The sequence below is a fragment of the Strix aluco genome, chromosome 15 (genome assembly GCF_031877795.1).
Source record: "Strix aluco isolate bStrAlu1 chromosome 15, bStrAlu1.hap1, whole genome shotgun sequence".
NCBI lineage: Eukaryota > Metazoa > Chordata > Aves > Strigiformes > Strigidae > Strix > Strix aluco.
In genome coordinates, this window is record NC_133945.1 from 11,151,305 (window position 1) to 11,173,860 (window position 22,556).

At 45.7% G+C, this 22,556-nt stretch overlaps 2 protein-coding genes across 5 annotated transcripts in view; one reads left to right on the top strand and one right to left on the bottom strand.

The window, feature by feature from the left end:
- LOC141930547 (cytochrome P450 2W1-like) overlaps positions 1 to 22,556 on the top strand; it is a 36,942-nt gene that overhangs the window by 5,267 nt on the left and 9,119 nt on the right. For 2 of the 4 annotated variants that reach the window (XR_012625333.1, XR_012625334.1), the window contains exons 5-8: positions 1,120 to 1,290; positions 2,335 to 2,476; positions 2,802 to 2,986; positions 14,166 to 14,317. Coding sequence is in view for 2 of the 4 variants with exons in the window: in XM_074841558.1 (XP_074697659.1) it covers positions 1,120 to 1,290; positions 2,335 to 2,476; positions 2,802 to 2,986; positions 3,605 to 3,746; positions 4,258 to 4,445 (828 nt within the window). In the remaining 2 variants the exon portion in view is untranslated. Of the gene's footprint in view, positions 1 to 1,119; positions 1,291 to 2,334; positions 2,477 to 2,801; positions 2,987 to 3,604; positions 3,747 to 4,257; positions 7,230 to 14,165; positions 14,454 to 22,556 lie in introns of those variants that run through there. The other 2 variants (XM_074841558.1, XM_074841560.1) reach the window with 2 other exon arrangements.
- On the bottom strand, positions 7,318 to 18,042 carry LOC141930546 (cytochrome P450 2W1-like). Its single transcript, XM_074841557.1, has 9 exons — positions 17,769 to 18,042; positions 15,159 to 15,321; positions 13,140 to 13,289; positions 12,889 to 13,046; positions 11,916 to 12,089; positions 10,825 to 10,966; positions 10,273 to 10,457; positions 9,608 to 9,749; positions 7,318 to 8,790 (listed from the first exon to the last, which is right to left on the bottom strand). The coding sequence occupies exons 1-9, from the start codon at positions 17,964 to 17,966 to the stop codon at positions 8,600 to 8,602; spliced, it is 1,503 nt and encodes a 500-aa protein (XP_074697658.1). The 5' UTR covers positions 17,967 to 18,042; the 3' UTR covers positions 7,318 to 8,599.

Below are 22,556 nucleotides of genomic sequence, written 5' to 3' on the forward strand. Positions count from 1 at the left end.
GTATTTGTGCGTGTACGAAGAAAAATACCCAGGCTCATCCCAGTTAATTTCTGGTGGATGCTGTGTGAACATCCTGAAATTAACCTCTTGTTTTAGGGACAACTGCAAGTGTATTTGGGGGTTACTAGGTTTTTTTGCTACAGTTTAAGAAACTAGTGGAGTTACAGAGTACTAGTAGAAAGTACAGAGCTGCAGACATTATATACAGACTTCTCATACCTTCTATCGTGGTTTAATCAATACCTGCTCAACGCAGCTGTATAAAAATTGGAGTATTCCAACTAAGAGACTCTCATCTGAGCCTCAAGAGCTGTTGTTAAACTTAATCCTCCGTCACAAGGAATAGAGTATTAGTTACTTAAGGTAATATTGAAATGGTCATCCCAAAAGCTGTTAAAAAAAAAGATGCTGATGAATTTATTACTGGAATGAGAACTATTTACAATAGTTACAATTTACAACAGTACAACATCCCTTTTCTTTTAATCTCTACAGCAGGTTTAGTTTTTGCAGAAAACAGCAAAAATTATGACCAGTTAGCAAGAGCAAGAGATGGGTGAATCTTATTCTGCAGCCAGTTTATTTATAACATTGAGGAATGGTGTAAGTAACCCCCCTGCACATAAAATGCAACTGTTTATTGTGCTGTGAAATTTAACGATGCTGAGAACTGGGTGTAATTGATTTATAATTCATGTGAAAGTTAAAAATGATGATCTAACAACTTTAAAACAAGTATTTTGGCTTGCTAAACATTTGGAGTTTTCTTTGTGTAATGTGTAATGCTTTATCTTTTTGCTTTATTACCTCTTTAAAAATGTAATTTCATTGTTTCATGAGTTTACTATCACTTTCCCTTAATTGTATTTTTTTTAATTCGTGTTTATAGGCTCTGTCTAGACAAGTCTGATAGGCTCCATTCATTTCTGTAGAGAATTTTTAGTAAGAGGAGGCATTTTTATACATTAAAATTTTTTAGTTACCAAAAAAGAGACTCCAATCACATGTCATCCGGTTCCTCACATAAATGATTTCTCCATTATGATACTTGAGTCTTACAAGGTAATGGGTGAATTTAATTGTTTTTCTGTGGGTTTTTTTCCTTATTTTTCTTTTTAGTTATTTAATTTCTACCCATTCCTTGGATTTCTTCTCAAACCTCACAAGATGATTCTGAAAAAAGTAGAAGAGGTGTGTGTGATCTTAAAGGAGCACATCAAGGAAAGCAAAGAAAATATTAATGAAAACAACCTGACAAGCTACATTGATGCATTGGTATTCAAACAAGAGGTATTTTAACAATATGACAATTCCTAATGTGGTATCTTATACAGAGATGCCCTGTGTTGCTCGTCTAATGAACATGCTCCACTATGGTCTATTTGAAAATATTTACATTTTGGGTATTTTAATATGTTAAATACTGCATACTGAAGGAAAAGCAAGAAATAATTAAGTAGACAGTGATGCATGAATGTCTAAAACTTGTCCTCAGGTGTCAGCTACAATCCCTTCCTTGCTGGAGAGAGAGAAAGAGGTAATGTCATTTTTCCAGCACACTCCAGGCAGATGCATCCCTCCCTACGGGCATGGGAAGAGGCAACAGATTCCCAGTTGCAAAGATGCAGAAGTTCCTATTGCATTTGTGCAAACACATCACCAGCTCCCACGTAGTGGATTTACCAAAAGGAATGATAGTGTGGGAGTATAGCAAGGAAGTATCAGTCTGTGTGTGCCCTTTTTCTCCAAGTGTTTGTACCCACGTACTGGAGACGGGTGGTGGGCAGGACGGGTGTTTGAGCTTGACGCCTTGTGCAAGTGCCTCAGCTGTTGCACACAGGAATGGGCAAAGTGTTTCCCATCAGCAGCATGAAGCAGGGACAGCAGAGTTGATGTGCCAGTGGTGTCCTGGGCCTTCATGACTTTCCTGCGGCTCCTAAGAGGGCCTGGCACACACCTAAACAAACCCCAGCTCCCTGACTTGGGAAGGCACAGTCCTGCACCTCTCAATTTTCTACTTTCCCAGGATCCACAAGCAGGGGGTAGATGTCCTGAGCCGATCAGATAACCAGTGCCCAGAGCAGGTAAATGTCATGTGATGTTGGAAAATCAATGAATTTGTCCAGTTAGTTCACTTTTGGGGGTAAAACCTCAAGTGTGAAAATATTTCTTCTGAAAACTGTAACACTTCTGTAACGGTATGTCAATGCAGTGCATCTTGGCACTTGTGAGTCACATGCATCCCACTGTAATGTTTCTGAAGACTAGGTCACCTATCCTAGTTCTCCCTTTCCATGCTAACAGCAGTGATTTTTCCTTTTTCTTTCCCTAAAGGAGCAAAATAAAAGCAATACACTTTTTCATGATGCAAATATATTGGCCTCTGCACTTGACCTGCTCATGGCTGGCACTGAGACAACATCCACGACATTGCAGTGGGCCATCCTTCTGCTGATGAAGTACCCTGAGATTCAAAGTAAGACACCTTTATGGTTTTCCTTTTCTTATGTAGGGTACTGAAGTACTCTGCAGTGACTTCATAAGTGATGCTCACCTGTAAAACCTTCATAGCTTGTCATGCATCCAAAATCTGGAACCCGTCCACCTCTGTCCAAGCATTGTATACTACTGTTCAGGACCAAAGGATCTGAGGGGTTGTTCTCTCTCTGCTCTCAGGGTCTGGGCAAGCTCTTGCCCTGGGGTAGTGCAACGAACAGTCAGCAAGAGTTGGGATCTGGAGGTGCTTTACCACTGAGGGAAACTCACTTCCTGCCTTTCCTTTGGTCTTCCTTCCCTTGCAGAAAAGGTGCACGCAGAGATTGAGCGAGTTCTTAGCCCTGGCTGCTTGCCTACCTTTGAGGACCGGAAAAACATGCCATTTACCAATGCAGTGATCCACGAGGTGCAGAGATTTGTCACCCTCCTGCCACACGTTCCACGGTGCACCTCTGTTGACACCCACTTTAAAGGCTACTTCATCCCCAAGGTACTTGCTGCTCTTCAGAGGAAGAGGGGGGTGCAGCACACCGGTGACCCACAGGTCAAAATGTCACAAGGAGTGGGGGAGCTTGAAGAACAGGGCTTTTGGTGGGAAGGAGTCAGTTCCCTAATCCCCCATCTCCGTCATGCCCAGACCGATGGCAGTGTGACTTCAGGGTTATGCACACAGCTTCCTATTTCCCATAACTCAGTCTTTGTAATCTGGAGTCTGTGCCTTATTCTCTTAACTCTCCATTGCCATTCATTCCCTGTAGAGCACTTCTGCCTCTGGAGTACCATGGCATTGTCCTGTTGCCTGCTTGAGCAAGCAGAGAGCAGCTGGGCAGGAAGGAAGCCTGGCCCATATCTTTCTTCTGCTTCATAACTCAGGAACAGCCAACAACTGTTGTTATTTAATCACATATTAGTCAGTAATTCCAGTGAACTGGGTATTCACACTAACTGAGGGTCATTTGATCATGTGCAAGCCCAGAAATTAGTTCTTCAGAGACAGCAGTTTGTTTGCAGACACAGCCCAAAGGGAGAAACGGTTATGCGGCTGAATGGGCAAAGCCAGAGGTTGACTACATCTACCATGCTAAAGCAAAGCTTGGTTGTGCTGCAGGGAACGACAGTGATTCCTCTGCTCACCTCCGTGCTGCTGGATAAAACACAATGGGAGACGCCAGATGAGTTCAACCCCAACCATTTCCTTGATGTGGATGGGAACTTTGTAAAGAAGAAAGCGTTCCTGCCCTTCTCCACAGGTAACAAAAGCATCTGATGCACGGGGCATGGGGTTCCAAGTGCCCCTCAGAAGATATTAGCCAAGTGGCAGGACTGAGTCTCCCTTGGGAACAGCACAGACGTCAGCAGTGGGGATGGTTTGGAAATACCCTGTCTGGGTTTTGATGACTTGAAAACAGCCCCTCAGCCCACCTTGGAGGCACACCAGGACCTGGCATTTAAAGACACCACTGGGTCCTACAGAAGACTCAATGCCTTCAAGCAAAAGTTCAGCCTTCCCTTTGCCTTGGGAAGGCTGCTTTCTAGGGTATCCCAGATCAATTCCTTGCAGGCTCAGAGTGAAAAAGCCCTGTTCAAATGCCTATAGAAGACTAGCAGTGTTGGCTGCTGAATATCACACCATGCTATTTTGCATTTCTGAGGCCTATACTGTCCCTCACACTGTTGCTACCAAGTAATAGGGAAGAAGTGTCAGGGTGAGCAACCACTTACCCAATCACTCCACTGACAGCCATGCTTTTGGCATTGCAGGGCGGAGAAACTGCATTGGAGAAAGTCTTGCCACGACGGAGCTTTTCATCTTCTTCACAGGCTTGCTCCAGAAATTTACTTTTAAACCTCCACCTGGGGTCAAAGAATCTGAGCTGGACACGACTGCAGAGGCTGGATTCACCATGAGACCCCATCCACAGTGTGCCTGCGCTGTGCTACGCCAATAAACCCAAGGCTCTGAAATGAGAAAAATCCACATAATTATTTTGTGCAGAGCCTAGCAGATGCACAAAGGAGAAACCAGATCCCTGTGCAGTAGATACAAATAATGTCTTACTTAAAGCCTTGCAAGTACTGGCTATATGCTTAAAATATCTCTTGAACAAATATTTTTCTAAGAAGCAGAGGAAGGCTGGTGTGTAAGGTTACCTGGAAAATTCCAGCCAGATACATGACTGGAAATAACAGGACAGCCACTACTTTACACATCAAATACACAACATAAGAAAGTTATTTTAGTTCTGAGCTTCTGGGAGAGGTTGCTTCTCAAGAGTGGATCATTTCTTCACTTGGAGAGTAATATTAGATACAAATCATCTAATCCCTGCTCTTTTCCCATTCTCTACTGCACATGGGATAAATTATTCCCAAATAACTGCACTTTCTGTGTCTGACAGATGCTCTTACAACACTTTCCAGACTTCTGATTTTGAATCCTAGATACCAAACCCTGGACATTTTAGGCAGTATTTGACCCCTTCTGGGTACAGGCTCTGCTATGCCTGCACTGGTGTGGGACTTAACAGCTCTCTCCAGACAAGTGAAGACCCTCCCAACATTTTTACAAAGGTAGCTCAGATACATAAGCAGAACTTCTTTCCAGAGCATCGTGCATGAACAGCAAGCATGCAAACATTGCAGAAATGCTTCTAAAATGCTTTTTCCTGAAGCAGCATGGAAGCTGGGCAGATCTGGGCAAAGCGACATCTCCCCTTTCCTTACTTCTCCCAGCTTTCTGTAAGATTTGTTAGGACCTTCCCTTTTCCTGACATTCCTATTTCTTCTCCTCCTCCTCCGAAATGACTAGAGATGGAGCCTCATCACATCCCCTCGTCACGGAGGGCAGTAGGACTCTCTTGCAGCAGCTGGCTTCTTCCTTGGTCTGAAATGCTGAGTGGAGGCCAAAAGGATCTGATAGGACTGCAGTGGGAGGTGGGTTGAGCCACTGTCCCACAAAGTGTTTGAGCTGGTTAATCCCTGGGAGGGATCCTTGTCTGCTGTAGGATGGGGAGGAGAAAATTTTTCCTGTTCCCTGCATACCACTTGATTCTTCCAGGTTAATGGTAAATACATGTCTTTGCTCCCAGCCTTGCTCGTAGGTGAATGCAGTTGGACTGGGAGTGCATAAAGCCTCAAGGTTTAGCTCTGCCCTGCTTATACAACTCGAATTTGTGGATGGCAGGGCGTTTTACCCCAGTAAGGACTGCGGGGCTGGGCTGTCTGTGACTCAGAGGGATCTTGGTGCCATCTCGTGGCAAAAAGAAAATAGAAATCATATTCTGCACAATGCTTATTGCTCTGGCCAGTGCGCAGGAGGCCTGCAGACACAAGGCAGCCCTCGTTTTACAAATCTATACAGTTGCTGCAATCCTTGGACCTGATCATTGCCCCTCTGAGAGCAGGATCCCCTGGTCCCAGCATCATGCCGTGCTAGGGATGGCAGGCTGGGCTGTGGGACATGCTGCCCAGCCAGCTGCGTGGGGCATGAGCCACAGACAGTGTGAGTTGGATTCGTTCAGATCTTACTTTAAAAATCAAGCCACCTGTCATGCCCCAAGTTATTTGCCTTCAATTCAGGTCAGCGTGTTGCAAGGCACAAACATGTTTTTCAGCTGGAGGGAAGACCCTCCGGGCCACTGAGGAATGTAGAAATGGTATTTCCACCCATGAAAGGCAATGTTTTCTGCTAGATAAATATGTAGCTGAGTCATAATCAATGTTCTGCCATTGTTTGGCTTAACAAATAAATGGGAGGCAGGTACTTTCTTTTGCGGAGCTGGCTAATTCATATCACTCCATCCATCTGCTAACACAGGCACAAGTAGGATGCACTTTTCAAAGGAATCAGAGAAACCTGTTTTCCTTGGATGTTTGCACCTGGTAACTCGTGGCTCTTGTTGAGGCACAGGTATTGCTCAGTTTGCTGAACCTCTGTACACAGCCAGCACTGCTGCAGGCTCTGCTCTGCCTGCCAGGGAGTGCCAGTGGAGAAGGTGGTGTCCAAAAAGAGCAGAGCCTGAAGGCTGCTATGGGTGTAGGAAGGGATCCATCTCTTTCCTTCGAAGCCAAGAACCCGAGAGCCCATGGCAAGGGGTCATGGCTGAGGTTCCACCAGTGAATTTGTGCAGATTTGAACCCAGCCCTGTTTTGTCCCCTGGAGCACTAGATTGTTGCCATATCTGTCTTCTGAGTTCACATTACTTTTGGAGGGGGCTAGAGCAGGAACAGCCCTGGCCTCTCTGAAGCCAAAGGCAAAAGTCTTTTTTTTAATTTCAGTAAGGCCAAGACTTCCTTCATTGAGTTGATATGTGGCTTGCTCCTCAATTGCTTTACCTGTCTCTCCCTGTCCTCCCTGAAGAAGACCCCATCCTGCTGCCCACCACTCCTCAAGAGTGACATTCCCAGCAGGTGATGCTTTGTGAGGGCAGGAGGTAAGAGGCTCAGGGTCCAAGGCACTAAACAGAGGGATAGCACCAGTATCAGTGAAGCTATGATGGCAACCTTTCATTCAGCCTCTGAAAGCAAGAGTTGAAGACATAAAAGTGAAAAAACAAGGCTATCCCCAGGACTGACTAGTAGCCCATAGCTGAGCACAAAGGGAAAGCGCTTTGGCCTGGAGAAACCACTGTGCAGATACAGAGGGTCTCCTGTTGAGCTGGTTTTCACTAGGATGAGGGTATGCAGAACCTCTCACCTGTGAGATACAAGTAAAATGATAATATTTGTTGTCACTCTGGGCTCAGGATCAATCTTTCATGGCATTTGCATTTCTGTGTAATGCAAAGTTGGGTGGCAGGCATATGAAATATAATGAAAACATGGGATTAAAACTTTATTTGGTTCCCATGAAGGGGGAAACAAACAATATGATAAAGCACAGGATAAGAAAATGCATATGGAGAAGCGGCAATTCACAGGCAGATAAATGGATGAAAAATTGCCTGAGCTATACATCAACTGGAATAAGATTGTGGAATACGATGGCAGATAAGAGTGCTACAGAAGGGGATAACAGCCAGACAAAGCTACAGAGGAAAGGAAAACAACCCAAATCAGGTCTTGTCTAATCCCTGATCCCAATTCTCCTTACGTGTGTGTGTGTGCAACACAAGCACCGTGAAATTAGACATCATTTGCAAGGAAATTGCATGGCTGGTTCCAATGGCCAGACCATCCCAAATACGAGATTGACTGCTGATGTCAGCTCTTAGCATTACCCAGGAGGTATGAAGAGAGGAACAGTGTTTGCTCCTATTTAACAAGGTCAGGAAAGACAGAGATCCATAAAACTAGAAATGGGTCTGTATTAGCCTTTTACGATTAGTTGCTGGTACAAATCTCACATGGCCTTATGATTTACACTGCAAACTTAGAAATGTAGATCTTCTTTCATTCAGACTGAAGCAGTGTTGAACTTGGTAGTAACAGCACGTGCTTATCTAAATGGGTTTGCAGACTCTGGGGCATCTTTCAGGACACTGTTCCAAGGTAGAAATGACTTTGTTGTCCCATCCCATGAATTGATCTGTTTTTTCACTCTCGGTGTTTGACTTGTCTGCCTAGCCTGGTAGGATTTTTCTAGAAGCTATGCATAATTATTAGGAAGCTTGGAAAAGTTCAGGAGGTACCTACAGATGATTCAAGTGTGTGATCCACAGTGTATTTCTGTGGCTTTTAGCAAATGTTGATGTGTCTTTTCTCAGGGTTTCAGGCAGATTGCTGCAACGTTATGAACCTCACTGCTTTGCCATGGGAGCCTGGGTGTCACACCTAGTACTCGTGGGCTGCATCCCCTTCACCAGACCACCTCCTTGGTCCCTCCATTGGCTCCATGCACAGTCTGTCTTGAGAAGAAGTGTGTGTTTGTCAACCATGATCATGGTTTCTAATTGATCATATGCACCCCTCACAGCACAAGAGCAAAGAGGGGGTCAGCAACCTATGGAGCAGATGTAGTGTTGGAGAGCAATGGAGATGGAGACAGTGGGAAGGGGACGTGAAAAGGGTGATGTGGCAGGATGGGGGGTGGTGAGTCCTAGCGTAGGTAAGTTGGGTCTAAGCAGCTTCCCACTCATTGGGCTGCTCTTCAGCAAGGCTGTGGTTATTCACGCAGGACAGCACAGGTTGCCTGAGGCTGAGGCCTTAATGTGAAAGTAGTTTGGGGAACAGTAAGGTCCAAGTCAGACTCTGAGACTCCTGGCTGAGGTTGAAAAGTAAACGTCTGCAGCAACCCTACAAAGAAGACAAACAGCTCCATCTTGGCAAGACTTTCTCCAATGCAGTTCCTTCGCCCTGTAGATGAAAGCAGTGTGTTTACTTGATGGAAAGATTGAATTAGAATATTTGCCATGAACACGTTAGCATCTGAGATGTTGCAGTGGAAGCAGAAGTGGAACCTTGAAACACACCAGAGTGTTTTGGAGGAGAGGAGCCTGTGCTGCTAAAGGTAGCTGTCCCGGTCACACTGGTACAGTGTGCCTGCCTGGTCTCTTTTATCCCACAGCTACCTGCAGCAGCAAGTCACAGCCATGTTACAGGGTTATTATGCATTTATGTTGTACCCTATCCTTAGCTCTTCCAACCCTCTCAGCATCCTTAGCCCTTTCTCTTCGAAAAGCAGCCTGAGAGAAAAATGCTGGCTGTAATACCCAGACAAGGTGCAAGGCTTATTGGGACCCTCCTCTTTGGCTCTGGTGGGCAATGGATGAGGCCTTGTCCATCAGACCCACTCATACATGGGACTTTCCTCAAGACAGGACTTGAGGATCCCGGGATTGTATCCTCACTTGCAGGAGAGCTCATGAAACCCTGTACAAAACTATGCTGGCAGCCCCACCAGTCCTGTCTTATTATCCACCTACTCCTGACAGCTTTAAGGCATTTTTCCACCTTCTTTTGGATGCCATATATTGCTTCTCTCCTGTTGAACCTTTGGGGACCAACCCCTTCAGTGGTGTGCTCTGAGAGCAGCCTTTTGCCTGAATGCAGAATAATTGACTCCATTCAGTTGCCTGGTTGCTTATTGACCGAGTTAAAGGCAGTACTTAGCCATGAAGACCATGTTAGTGTATATTGTAATAAAATGCTCCTGCCATAGCCCTTTAGTTACCTGTGGAGAAGGGCAGGAAAGCCTCTCTCTTTACAAAATTCCCTTCAGCATCAAGGAAGTGGTTGGGGTTGAACTGATGTGGTGTCTCCCATTGCGTCTTATCCAGCAGCACTGAGGTGAGTGATGGGATTACAATTATACCCTGGAAGAAAAGGACATGCAGGCACAAAATATAGCAGAAGTGCTCCGTTTCAGTTCAATTTGTGACACAGACTTTGGTGTCCCAGGAGATTTGCTCCACCTGGAGTAGGTGAAGATCCTGAGGGTTTTATCCCATCAGCCCGTGGAGAGAGAAGTCAGTGAAATTTTCCCAGCAGTGCGAAGGATTGAAGCCAAACCCTGGGAGGTGCTGTGAAAACCTCAAGCAGAGATCAAGCAGATCCTGTAAATTCCCTGGCAAACACTTCACTGTGCAGATGGCACCAAGGAGGTAAATCGAGGTCACTTGTGGAGTGAGGAAGTCCTGAGGATAAGAGGGATTGAGTTCTACAATACCAGTCTCTCTGGACTCAACATAGTCACTGGAGGGGAAGAAACTCTTCTAGGGGTGATTTTGGATGCTTACTTTGGGCTTCAGTCCTATAATTCCCTGTAAAGACACCAGTCTTTAATGACACTAGCAAAAATGAGGGGGGGGTTGTTCCTGGGATGGAGCAGTTACCTACCTTGGGAAGGAAGTAGCCCCTGAAGTGGGTGTCAACAGCAGTGCAGCGGGGAACGTGGGGCAGGAGGGTGATAAATCTCTGCACTTCATGTAGCACAGCATTTGTAAATGGCATGTTCTTCCGATCCTCATATGTGGCCCAGCTTCCAGATTTGACGGTTCTCCCAATCTCTTCCTGCACCTTTTCTGGAAGGAACATACAGAGGGGATGTGCCCAGCAAGGAAGCCAATTCCCTACTTGGATTCGGATTTAGGAAAAACATATTTTTCCAGGGTCTAGATGGAAAGGATTCTTAAAACACCAGCCTGGGTTTCCCTGCTCTATTTCTAGTTCAGGCATGTGGATGGGTTGTTTCCCCAGCATCATACTTTGATCTCCACTTATTCTTTCTCCTAGCAAGGCAAAGGGACTTTTGCTGTGAATTTGATCAGCATCTCATTACATCAGGAGTTCATAACAATAAAGAGATGGGATTCAGCTCTTAAGGAAAAAGAGCCAGGCCTCTCCCCTCCCCATATCAGCCATGCCATGGATGGAATAAAAGTAGCTCACTTTGAATCTCTGGGTATTTCATCATCAGCAGAATGGCCCACTGGAGCGTTGTGGCTATGGTCTCTGTTCCCGCCATGACCAGGTCAAGTATGGATGCTATCAAGTTGTCATCATGAAAGAGGCTGTCTTTCTTGTTTTTCTCCTTGAAAAACACAAGTGATAAGAAAGGTCTTAAAACCACCAGTCTTAGTATTCAGCAAGCCTGGGAAATACCGCATAGCCTATGACACTGCTGACTATGATCTTGTGTTTGTGAACTGGGTGATAAAATAGACCTGATCTTGAATGCACAGCATTCACCAAAGATGGGAGCACCAAAGATGGGAGGTTTGGAGTGGCGTTTTGGTTGCGCATCCATCTCCTCCTAGAAGCAAGCTGAAGCCCAGGGCCAGAAGCTGTTCACAGACTCAGCCTCACAAGTTTGGAAAGAGCCCAGCCTCTCCCCTGGTCAGAAGGAGATTCAGCTAATCCTACCTCTGAGGGACGGCGCCTCTCCAAGGGCAGGTTTGAATCCCCAACAATGTTCAAAATGACCTTTCAGGCCATTTCTGCTGGGCTTTAGGACTATACCCTTCCTCCACATAGGAGGGTATAATACTTAGTACCGAAGTTTGGCCCAGATCCAGCTGGAAAGAAGAAAAAACTCAGAGCCCAAATATTTTGTATTGGATAAGGTGCAGGGCAGGGCTAGGACTTGTACTGATGAATTATCATTCAAGTACTTTAAGTGTATCGTTCATCTTGGAGCAACGGTATTGATGATTAATTGATTTGTTGTAAAAAGAAAGGCAGAGTCAGTTTTCATGTGAATTCATGCATTTTCTACTAGGAACAAGTTGCTGATCTCACATTATTAGTGCTGCTATTTCAGGAGTGGACTGAAACAGTGTCTTTCATATCTTAATTTTGATAGAAAAATCCCTGCAGTAAATTACACCAACTGTAAGAGACTGGTGTCTGATTTCAATACCACTAGAATAACAGCATGGATTTCAATAGGTTTACATGACATGACTGAAATCAAGACTCAGCAACTGTTTTAGCTAGAAAATTGGAAGGAGACACTGCAGTCAACAAAGCTACGCAAATACCTCTTGTTGCTTGAATATCAGTGCATCAATGTAGCTCCTAACGCTGTTCTCATTGATATCCTCCCTGCTTGCCTTCATGTATTGCCTTAAAATGGTGCGCACATCTTCTATTTTCCCAAGCATAATCTTGTGGGTTTTGAAAAGAAATCCAAGGAACGGGTAGAAATTGAAATACTAATGAGGAATTAAAAAAGAGAAGCATTAAGTCTGCAGAAATTTCATCGTGCTGAAACAGCTTTGTCCTAAGGCATGACATATCAGTTGAGTTTTGTCCTGTAGCAGTAGTATCTTAGTATCCTAGGGACTTCCTGGTCAGATTTTTGTAATGGAGGGCTTTGCAACCTTTGAGCCTTTCTTTAGTACTACCTAATTTTAAGCATTTATGCTGTTCTGTGGGAACAGATCCTCTACCAGTAACAGCCTAGTCAGCCTCTCAACAGAGTTGGGGCTCCACTGTGCCAGGCCACCAGCCACTTTAGATCAGTATGAATCTAGTTAGTTTTTTCCAACATCATTTATGAAGGACTGGGTATGATAGTTTGAAAATAAGTGAAGTTTTCCTGGCACTTTCCAAGGAAGTGTTTTTAATGCAGTCTGTGAAATCTCACTCACCTAGACATCAACATTGAATGTGTCTTTTTAGAAAATGCACCAAGGGCAAAGAAAGCCTAGATGGTGCATTATGCTGAAAAAGAAAAAAAAAAAAAAAAAAAACAACAAACCAAAACATCTGTGGAACTAAAATAACCATAGTTCTGTTCTCGTATTAGTGCCACACAGATGTGCAGGGTGGTTCAAAAGGAGAATAGCAAAGGGGAATCTGGCAGCACATTTGTGGTGACCAAGGTGGTACGTGGAGAACTGTCACATTTTAGGTGTAATGGCTGGTTCTGAACATTTGAAAACTGCTGAACTAAATCCTGTGGTTTGTGCCAGTGTAAAAACATGTTAATCTGTGGGACGGGTTACTTACACTCAAATATGGAGATCCCAGAAGAATCATAACTTCATCTATGAGTCTTAATAGAGTGAGAAATGTTGGATCCTTATAGTCAAACCTGTCCCCAAACAGCATGATGAAGGTGATGTTGATTGGAGCACAGTTGAAGGACGTCAGGCTAAAAGGTTCCCCTGCAATGGGAGGAGGATGGAAACGTTAGTGAGATGTTGCAGCAGCAGTGACACATATGAGGCTGTATAGCACTGTGATGGTCTCCAGCTCACCTTTGAAGGATTTGATCATCTCGATAAGGAAGTGAAGCTCCTCAAAAATTCTCCCTTCTATCATTTTTTTCCCCATGCCGAGGTTGCGCATGCTGGATACAGTGAATCTCCGCGTTGTTCTCCACAGCTCCCCAATAGAGAAGAACAAACCTGGGGAGGCCGTGAGACATCGCCGCTGGGCTCATGGGCGGAGGAGCCCCACCACACGAAACAAAATAGGGGACTGGATGAGGAGGGATCTCCACAAGTGTTTCTGCTGCCCAGTTTCCCATGGATTTAGGGACTAAGGGTCTCCCATTTCTGTGTGCCCTATCCCTTGTACCCTCTCAGCTCCTTTCTCCCAGTCTCACAGAGCCTGTAGTTCGGGAAAAACAAGCTCCCACCCAACCCAGTTTGCCCCAGCCCTCTCCTGAGTGCAAGATAAGCATGTATGACTTTCAGACCAGTACGGGTTGGCTGTAGAGCTGGGGAGAGATGTTGGTGTAAGTCAATCATGCAACCTTTCTGACCCTGTTTGGTTGCAAGTCTAAGGCCTCAAGCAACAACCTTGTATCTTCTCCGTTCATCCTATTCCAGTCATAAAGGTATTTTATCTGTGTGGGATGGGATAATTCAGTCTCCTCAACCCTGGTCAGCGCTGAACTGTTCTATTGAGATTCACAGCAACACTGTATATCAGCAGTGGCAAAAATACTGTAATTTTATGTAGGTTTCTGAGCTCATGCCTTAATGATCACTAACACCACCAAGCAGGGATGGGTATTTCATCCTGTCAGAGACTTGGAAATAGCGAAAGAAAAAATTGTGTCAGTAATCCAAAGACTATCTCAGATTGTGTCAATTGAAAAGCTGTATTCCAGCACTTTGCATCTTCATCTTGGTTGCAAGGTTTTTAAATGTGTTTGTTCTAGAATAAGCATTATTTTAATGCAGTGTAGTTTTAATTTGGAAAGCAAAACTTCTTGCTCTAAAAATGTTAAAGCAAATTTCTAAACTTCATTTTTAATTTTTCTTTAATTCATGCAGATTCATCTGGATCATTCTTTTTCTGCAAACAGCTTCAGAGTCAACAAATTGGAATTTTCTGAAGAAAAAATGTTTCATGGGAAAATTGGTGACCATAGTTACTTAACAGCTCTGTGAGTCACCTCTAAGTGGCTCAGACTTGGGCTGAGAAGGTAAGCGTAAAAGGACTTATAGTGCAATACTGACAGTCTCCCACAGGGATATTTTACATGTAAATTAGCTCTGAAAAATGCTTTTCTCCCCATCGATTCCTTTTCCTTATGTAGCGATAAATTCATCTATTGATATTATGTCTGGGTAATTTAATTTCTAATTGTAATCCCAACTTCAGCCTGTGACCAGCATATAAAGCTGCCTTTTGGATGCTGAAAGCTAAAGCCTCAGCTGAAGCAGAGGATGGAAAAACAAGATAAAAGGTCCTCTGAAATACCAAGGGATGGAGAATTGCCTTGAAAAAACTATGGGGTTGTTTGTGGGGGTGCATTCCCATCCTCAGCCTATTGTTTCTGCCTGAACCTGTTTCATGTTGGTCCACCCAAGATCCCAAGAGTGGGAGGCAAGGCATGAGGGACTGATGATGTCCAAAATTGTGGCACCTGCCAGTGGGAGGAAGGGAAAAGCCCTACAGCTCCAAACAGCCAAACCAGTTAGTCCAAAGTCCCCTGAAACTGTGGGGAAGGAAAATGCAGTGGCGAGCCACTCTCATTGACATCTTATGGAAATTAACCTCAGAATTACCACAGTGCCTTTAAAAATCCCACTCCTCACCCTTGAATATTTAGGATATGGGTCAGCCACAAGTGCATTAGCAAAACTTATGAAAAGCCAGGAAGCATTGTGTGCAAACGAGGAAAGCCAAATGTTTTCTGTTGGCTTGGCTTCAGAAGGGTCCAAGGGGGATGTTTAAAAGCCGGGCTCCAGGGATGCACAGTTAGGCTGGCACTAAGCGACGGCGTCGTCCCTCCCGCCCACCCCCGCTCATTGCTCTAGTACCGTTTCCGTTCTGAATTTGGTCAAATATTGGGATGGATGGTCTGTCTACAAACTCCTCTGTGTAGTTCACAAGCGCCTCCCGCACAACTTCGTACCCGGTCAGGACCACAACTTTCTGGAACCCAAAGTGGAGGGTGAAGATGGGGCCGTATTTTTCCGCAAGCTGAAAAAGAGTCGAGCTGTGATGGTCAGGAAGGGAGGGAGCGTGCATGGGGCAAGTGCCCATTGCTTTCTGAAAGGACATATTACATCCTGGCATCCTGCTGGGAATGGCTGTGGAGCCGCTACCTGCAGAATGGTGCCTGTGAGCCGGAGCTCATCATGGTCAAGCACGAGGCATTTTGTAGGGATGCCTGGCTGACATCTGTATGGATTTTAGGCTTCTTTCCATGAAAGAACCCCCACCCCCCATCAGTGCATTACTAATCTGGTTTTGCTGTTAAGGAGAAAGTAAATGCAAAACAAAAAACCCACCTAGAGTTAAAGACCGGACCTCAAATGGCAACACAAGTTGGCAAATCGGAGAAAGATGAAAACAGAGAAGACATTTCAGTGCAAATGATGCTGTCACACAGGAAATCTTTGGTACGATGCTCCTCTCATACCAAAGCACTCCTGCATCCCTGCTACTAGACCAGAGGAGCAGTTTGCCCCATGCCAGGCATTTAGTTTGCCCTGGATGACCACATATTGCAAATCCATGCCCCTCTGCTTGGACCTGTCTTTGGTACCTAAAGCTCAGCTGGGCACAGCAGGGAAAAACCCACAGCAGGAGCAGACAGCTGCCTGAACCACTGGCTGTCCCCATGCTTGTACACAAAGTGATGCTTGTTTTGCACTGAGAAGGCTCTGGATGTATCTTTGCTGTAACAGAGAGGCTCTTTCACTGCTACACGCCCCAGGACAAATTCTCTGCAGCTCCCGACCAAAGCTATGCCTTGCCGGGCAGTTTTCAAAGGCAACACAGTACCTCAGGAGGCTGAAAACCCTTCCAGGAGCATGCGGTCCTGCTGGCATGTCCTACATCTGCTCCTGGAGCCACCGTGCTGTGCGCAGATCCCCACTCCTCTTTGGCAGGAAAAGGGGTCTGCAGCAGAGTGAGGCAGGCTGGCGGGGGAATCCATGCTCTGTAAAGCCCATCATGTGTGTGCCTGCTGCTACACGCCTGCATTTTACAAGGGTCAGACTGTCATTCCCCCCGCAGCCCCTGCCCATGTATCTCCTTGTCACTGCACTGGGGACTGTGGGAGGCTGACTGCTCCTGCCTGCCTCTGCCCCATCGCTGCGGTTGCATCTTGCTCCCTGGCAGCTTGAAAACAGCGCTCGGGGACAGCTGAGAAGAGTTTGGGCCAGGCTGGAGCAAGGTGGTGGGAAGCCGCAGTTGAAATCTGCTGCTTAAGCAAACACGGTGTATGTGTGCAGCCTCAGCCCGCGCTGGGTCCACCAGCAGCTTTCACAGGGGAGAGGGGGCCACCCCGTCAGGGTGCCCAGCCAGCGAACGCTGGTGTCTGCTGCTCAGTCAATCACCATTTTTTGCTCTCTGCAGGGTGAGATGGAGGGATAACCCCTCTGGAGTAATCCCAAAGTAAAGGGGAACACAGGCAATACCAAACAGAGCCTAGCAGGTGATGAAAGCATGCTGAGGTAATTCCAAACCACCGCTCAGAGACTGCAGCAACGTCTGCCCAGCCCCGCTGGGTAAACTGACCCCAACCCTGCCACTGCCCATAACAACACCAGGTGCTGGGAGCCTCACCCCATGGCAGCACTAACCCACCGCCTGGCTGCTCCCAGAGACCTGCCGGTGTTTGCTGAGCACTGGTGTTACGGGAGCCGTGTCAACGCCTGGTCATGAACCGCCGCTGTCTGTTTGCTCACTCTCTCCCTGACCCTGGTGCAGGTCGGTCCCCGAGGGTGCTGTCTGCCAAAGCGAGGGGGGAGCACTCAGCAGCCCGACATAAACACCCTGGGCTGTGCCTGCCTTGTCTTGCACCGAAGAATTGTTTACCACCATAAGCGGGGTAAGTTGCCTTAATGACAGGTTAATAGAAGAGCTTACAGGCTATTCATTCTAGTTCCTTAGCGCAACTTTTCCATCCCTTGCTTGTGCTGCTGTCTAGATTTTAATGCGTATCCAATTCAAGAGGGAAGTGGATTTTGTGATGGGGCATCTGGATTTGGCCCTCTCTGAAGCAGTTTTGGGGTCACTGCATCGTGGAATTCCCCTTGCCAGTTCTCCAGGGCAGAGGAGAGGGAAGAAATTTCATTTCATGTTAGTTATGTCCTAATGCTTTAAAAGATTTCTGGGTGTCTGAGCTGTCAAATTAATATTCCAAATCCCACAAGCATTATATACTTCATGTACATCATCACAATTACATGAAGAAATCCCATATTACCCAGAGGTCTTTTTTTAATGGTTGATCGCTCATAAATGACATTGCATCGACACAGACATTGGCTAGAAGAAGCCCAGAAAAAATATTATAAAACTATTTTCACACCTTTACAATTTAGTTTGAATTAAAAAAAAGACAAAAAATTCTCACTGATATATCCCAGGCAGCGTTAAAATCTATGAGGGTCTGGGTTTGGGGGTTTTTGTCCTACCTTCATTAGTGATTTATCTTGCCTTCTAAGATCCACCAAGTGCAGGTTACCAATGATCGGAAGAGGAGTTGGACCAGGAGGAAATTTAAAAGCTGAATTTTTATAGCCAGTTGAAAAATAGAGTACAGCTAATAATACTGCTGCACACAGCAGACAAATTAATGCAGGATCAGAGATAAATGAAATTAAAAAAGACATTTTTTTAGTAATAATCTGGTTTTGGGGGGTTAGAAGCAATAAAAATGCAGTGGCACTGTTCAGTTTCTGCCAGCTGGCTTTCTGTTTGCTCTCTGCGATTGCTACAAGCACTCGATTCTTATTAAGGTTTGTAGAGTACCTAAATAAATACTGCATACTCCACCCTCTTTAAACACCTCAGAGAATGTGGTCTAAGCAGTTTGCAAAGCCTGTCCAGAAGTAAAGAGAGTTTCAAATTACAAACCCATGCATGTGTGTGCAAGAACATATACATGGGAAAAGGTGCTTGGCATTCCTCTGTAACCTCCTCCTCCCCCTGAGACCTCAAGGTCCTTTATTAGCAGTACTATGACCCTCCAAACACTCCACTGACATGGGGAAATGAAAAGGTTTCTTTGAATCCTATTAGAAACCTGCAGATTCAGATTTCGGTAGAGTTTGAGATCTCTGTGTTACTGGAGAGAAAAATAGTATTGTTATGGGAGACTTTAGCTTTCTTGATGTCAAGTGGAGATCAAAGGTTGTTAATAATGGTAAAGCCCATGTATCCCTGGGGGTTGTAGCCCATAAACTTCTTCATAAAGTCGGCTCTGAACTGCCCAGAAGGGATGTGATTTCAGACTTTGTGTCTGAAGTAGAGGACATGTAATAGCTAGCCATGGAAAATTAGCTTGGATCAAGTGATCATGAGTGGATTCATGAGTGGAATGGAAGACAAAATTAGATTTGAAACTTCTGGGAGGACTCTTCATTTTGCAAGAGCAGCTTCTAAGAGATAGAGGGAAGAAGTTAATGAAGCCAGGTGACCTGGCAGGCTTCAGAAGGGGAACAAGGCAGGAGAATGGAATTATTTTAAGTCAAAGGTGCTAAACACCTGGAGCTTGTATCCCTCATAAAGGTTTAAATCTTGTACAGAAAGAATTGAGATCTACCTGGTTGAGTAGTGATTTTCAGGAGGATATTGGCAATAAACAGCCAATGGAATAAGACTGTTTAGGGAAGAAAGAGCTGCCTTATATGATCAGGAAGCACAAGGCTAAAGGTACATTTATCCAAAGGTTGGATCATAAAAGGCCATTACTCAGCAAATATGGGTCCTCAGCCTTGCACATGCAAAGAAGGTAGGGAAGGAAGTGGACTTGATCTGAAGGTCAGCATAGTTATGGTTAGCACAGTCCCAGAGCAAGCGTCTGCTTGGTTGTACACTAGAGCTGCCTGCGTGGTGTGGAGATGTTATGGCACAACAGCTGCCCAGAAGCAGAAGAAGCAAGTATGTTGCAACATTTCTGAGATTTTTTTTTTTTATTGGTTTCCAAGAAATGGGCTGGAGGCAACAGTTTCCCTCAGAGCATGCCTAGGATGACTCAACCCTGCCTGCTCAAGTGAGTGAAGAGGCAGAGGGGCTGTAAAGACAGGCAAGAAGGATCAGGGCTGGCACAGGATGCAGAATGTGGGCATTGCGATGAGAACTTGCGATGGCACATGCTCTGCGCCCTGTGAAAATGTTTGTTCCTGCAGGGTTTTGTTTGACCGGCAGCACCCTGAAGTGCAAAAGTTACGTGTTGCTGCCTCTCTCCTGGTATTTCATCCTTGCCCTGGGAGCTGCTGAAATCATAAAAAGACCTTTCAGAAAGAGACTTAAATTATCTCTGAAAAGCCGGGGTGGAGGGGTGAACATATTGGGTTTTTTTAAACCAGGCTCTGAGTGCAATGCATTAAAATGACAAAGGTAAGTCAAGCTCTTGCGATGACAAGAAATTCCTGTCTCAATAATGTGTCTGGTACGTGTTTCGCTCCGAAGCCGCGCTGCTACGTGCTCCCCTGCCTGAGCACACAGAGCTGAGCACAAACCACCTGCCAGGCGCTGACACCGCTCCGGGTGCATTCCTGGGGCAGCCAGGCCCCTCAGGGTGCTCACAGCCAGGTTGTCCTTGGTCCCTCGAGCCCACGTGGCAATCCCCTGCCACCGCATGTGAACCAGGTGGTTCTGGTGAGGACATGGAGCGTGGGCATCGTCCACTGACCCCTAAGCACAGCCACTGCGCTGACAGTTAACCAGCCTGGGGAGAGCCAGCCAGTAAAGCATCTGCCCTGCATCCTTTAAATTAACTTAAATCCTCCAAAATGTCTGTGCCCTTCCTTGACCAGCAGTGCATCCAGGACTGCAGCCTCAGATAATTCCTGCTGGCTTTTACTGCAATGAATTCCTTTTAAACAAGGGCAGGAGCCACAGGAGGCCACATCAGAGAGTCATCCAGAGCCATGTCCTGTTTCAGACAGCAGTTGTGATTTTCTGGAGTTAGAAGTTCAATTATTTCCTTTGAGCTGTTTGTGGCTAGCAACATTACTCACTCTTTGCATTGCTAAACATGTCCTGGCTGCACGTTGCCCCGGCATCCCTGTGCTCACCTCTCCAGTGTGGGTGTATTAAAGGTGGTGCAGCCCAACTTTATCAGTTTGACCCAAAATCAACTTCGTCCTGCCACACCAGATAGATAACATCAACAGAGCAAAATATTGATTTATTAAGTAGGAGATACGGTCTGGCTTGCAGTAGTTAGACTGCAAATAGAGCAACAGCAAAACAAACGTGAGCAAGTGTAGCAGCAAAGGCTTTCTTGTTACATAGCTTGTCAAGCAGACTCTTGAGATGTAACCAGAAGCTGGAGCTGGCCCCACGGTACAATGCACGTGCAAGTGCAATACCAGTACAAGTACAAGGTACCATACAACTGTTAGAGTGCTGCCTTTAGCTGCGTGAACTAAAGCTGGTGTGAAGAGTCAGTCTGTTGGCTAGAGAGTGCCCTACTTTGTTATCCCTCCATATTCTCTTCTTCCTTTCTTTCCTTAAATTTGCAGCACAGATCAGCTTTAGATGACAGTAACTTTAGTTTTATGCTATAGATTTACCATAACTGCCCCCTCAGTCTCTGTAACTTTCTATTTCTCCCTTCTTTCTTTTCATCCTAACCTGCCTTTCCTAACTCCAAACCAACACAAAAGCATCTTCAGTGACTCACTGCTCCCTAACCTGCATGTGGTTTCCCCCTGTTTCACGGCACATGAAGCAGCCTCCTCTCTCGTAGCTGCACCACCATTCAGATTTCACACACATATCACGTGGGTGTAGCCTTGCAGGTACAGCTAGTTGTTCCTACTCCTGATGTCTGCTACATGAAATAAATCAGTAATTGTAGTAATCAAACAGCTGCTCTAGGACAGCCACAGTCTCTGGGGTGTCACCAGCTTTCTACAGAGACCCCCATACAACAAGTTAATGGTACAGGGGAGCAACCTGGTAACAAAGTTTAACCTGCTTCTCCTTCCAGGCTCTATTACCAATTTTACATCTATTTTCACAGTGACTACATTCAAAATCCTATTAGCCTTAACAGTGATTCAGGGTCTCTGCTGGCAGAATGTGAACACTATCAGCTCTGGATTTGTAACTTTGGTTCCTACATAAGTGTCCAAAGCACTTCTTGCAAGCACCAAAATTTCACTTGCAGTTCTTACTGCGATGGTCCTGCTCCTGCTGTGTCCTGAGCACATACGACTTCCATGGGAACCCGTGGCAGTCGTATTTGCTCAGCAGTGCAGGCTGATCTGTTACTCTGCCTTGAGACCTTGCTGCCTATCCCTGACACAAGGAATGTCTGGAGAGCAAGACAGCTCGAAATGCCAGGGGCTGTGTATCTGTTGCAGAGCTGAAGACAGCAGTATTTTCTAAAGAGTCGACGCCCCATTTTCAGTCAAATGGAAAATATTCATCCCAACACACCTGATACATGAGACTGAAGTTTGAATTAGGAGCCTGTGGATGATGGTTCACCCTGCAGTCAATGGAGAGTGAGCAATTCAGACCTTATGGCAATTCAGACCTTACGGCAGTTGAATCATCCACTGAAGGATCCTCTCTCTCTGTGGAGGGTAGAGGGGATCTAGAAAGCAACTACGGCTCCTAAGGTGCAAGCAGAGAAGAGGGCTGAGCCTCTCTCAGCTCTCTGATGGGAGCGTGGCTGCGTCGCCCTCACACTGCCTTGGGCTTGCGTCCAGCTTTAGCCATGCTGAGTCAGAAACTCTTCACTTTCTGTGGCTGATCATTTTCTGCCAGTTTAGGGATCTAAGATGGCCCAGTAAGGGATCAGGAAAGTGCCAGAGCCAGCACAACGCCAGGAGAGGTAAGGGAGTGGTAGAAATGCCTTTCTTAGCAGAAGCAGAAAGCTGCTAGATTGGCCCCATCATAAACAGACTCATTGGCATAAAGTGCCTAGTGTGAGTTGGAATGAACCCACTTCCCAAACCACTTGATGTCTTCTGATAACTGTCCCGTGCCTGGTTCTTGGCATCAGCCCATGTTACACCCTCGTGGCTGGGACTCTGTAATAAAGATAAGGCAGGTTGTATCGCACAATGAAAGCTCAGTCTGAGGCTCAGCTGAACAACCGTCCTGGGGAGATTTCTAGATCCATCAAGTGTCTGTTGTCTCCAGGTGGGCCATTGATAATCAGCTCTGCTATAGAGCTAGGACTTTGGGCTGAGAAATTCCCCATGGAGGCTCTCAGAAGAGAGCCTCTGATGGTTACATCT

Excerpts from the sequence above, each read along its gene's own strand:
- LOC141930546 (XM_074841557.1), bottom strand. The coding sequence starts at position 17,966 with ATGTCTTTTTTAATTTCATTTATCTCTGATCCTGCATTAATTTGTCTG. Across the intron at positions 12,090-12,888 it reads TGGGATCTCCATATTTGAGT|TATTTCAATTTCTACCCGTT; the intron begins GTAAGTAACCCG and ends ATTCCTCATTAG. Across the intron at positions 9,750-10,272 it reads GGGGCTACTTCCTTCCCAAG|GGTATAATTGTAATCCCATC; the intron begins GTAGGTAACTGC and ends CTTTTCTTCCAG.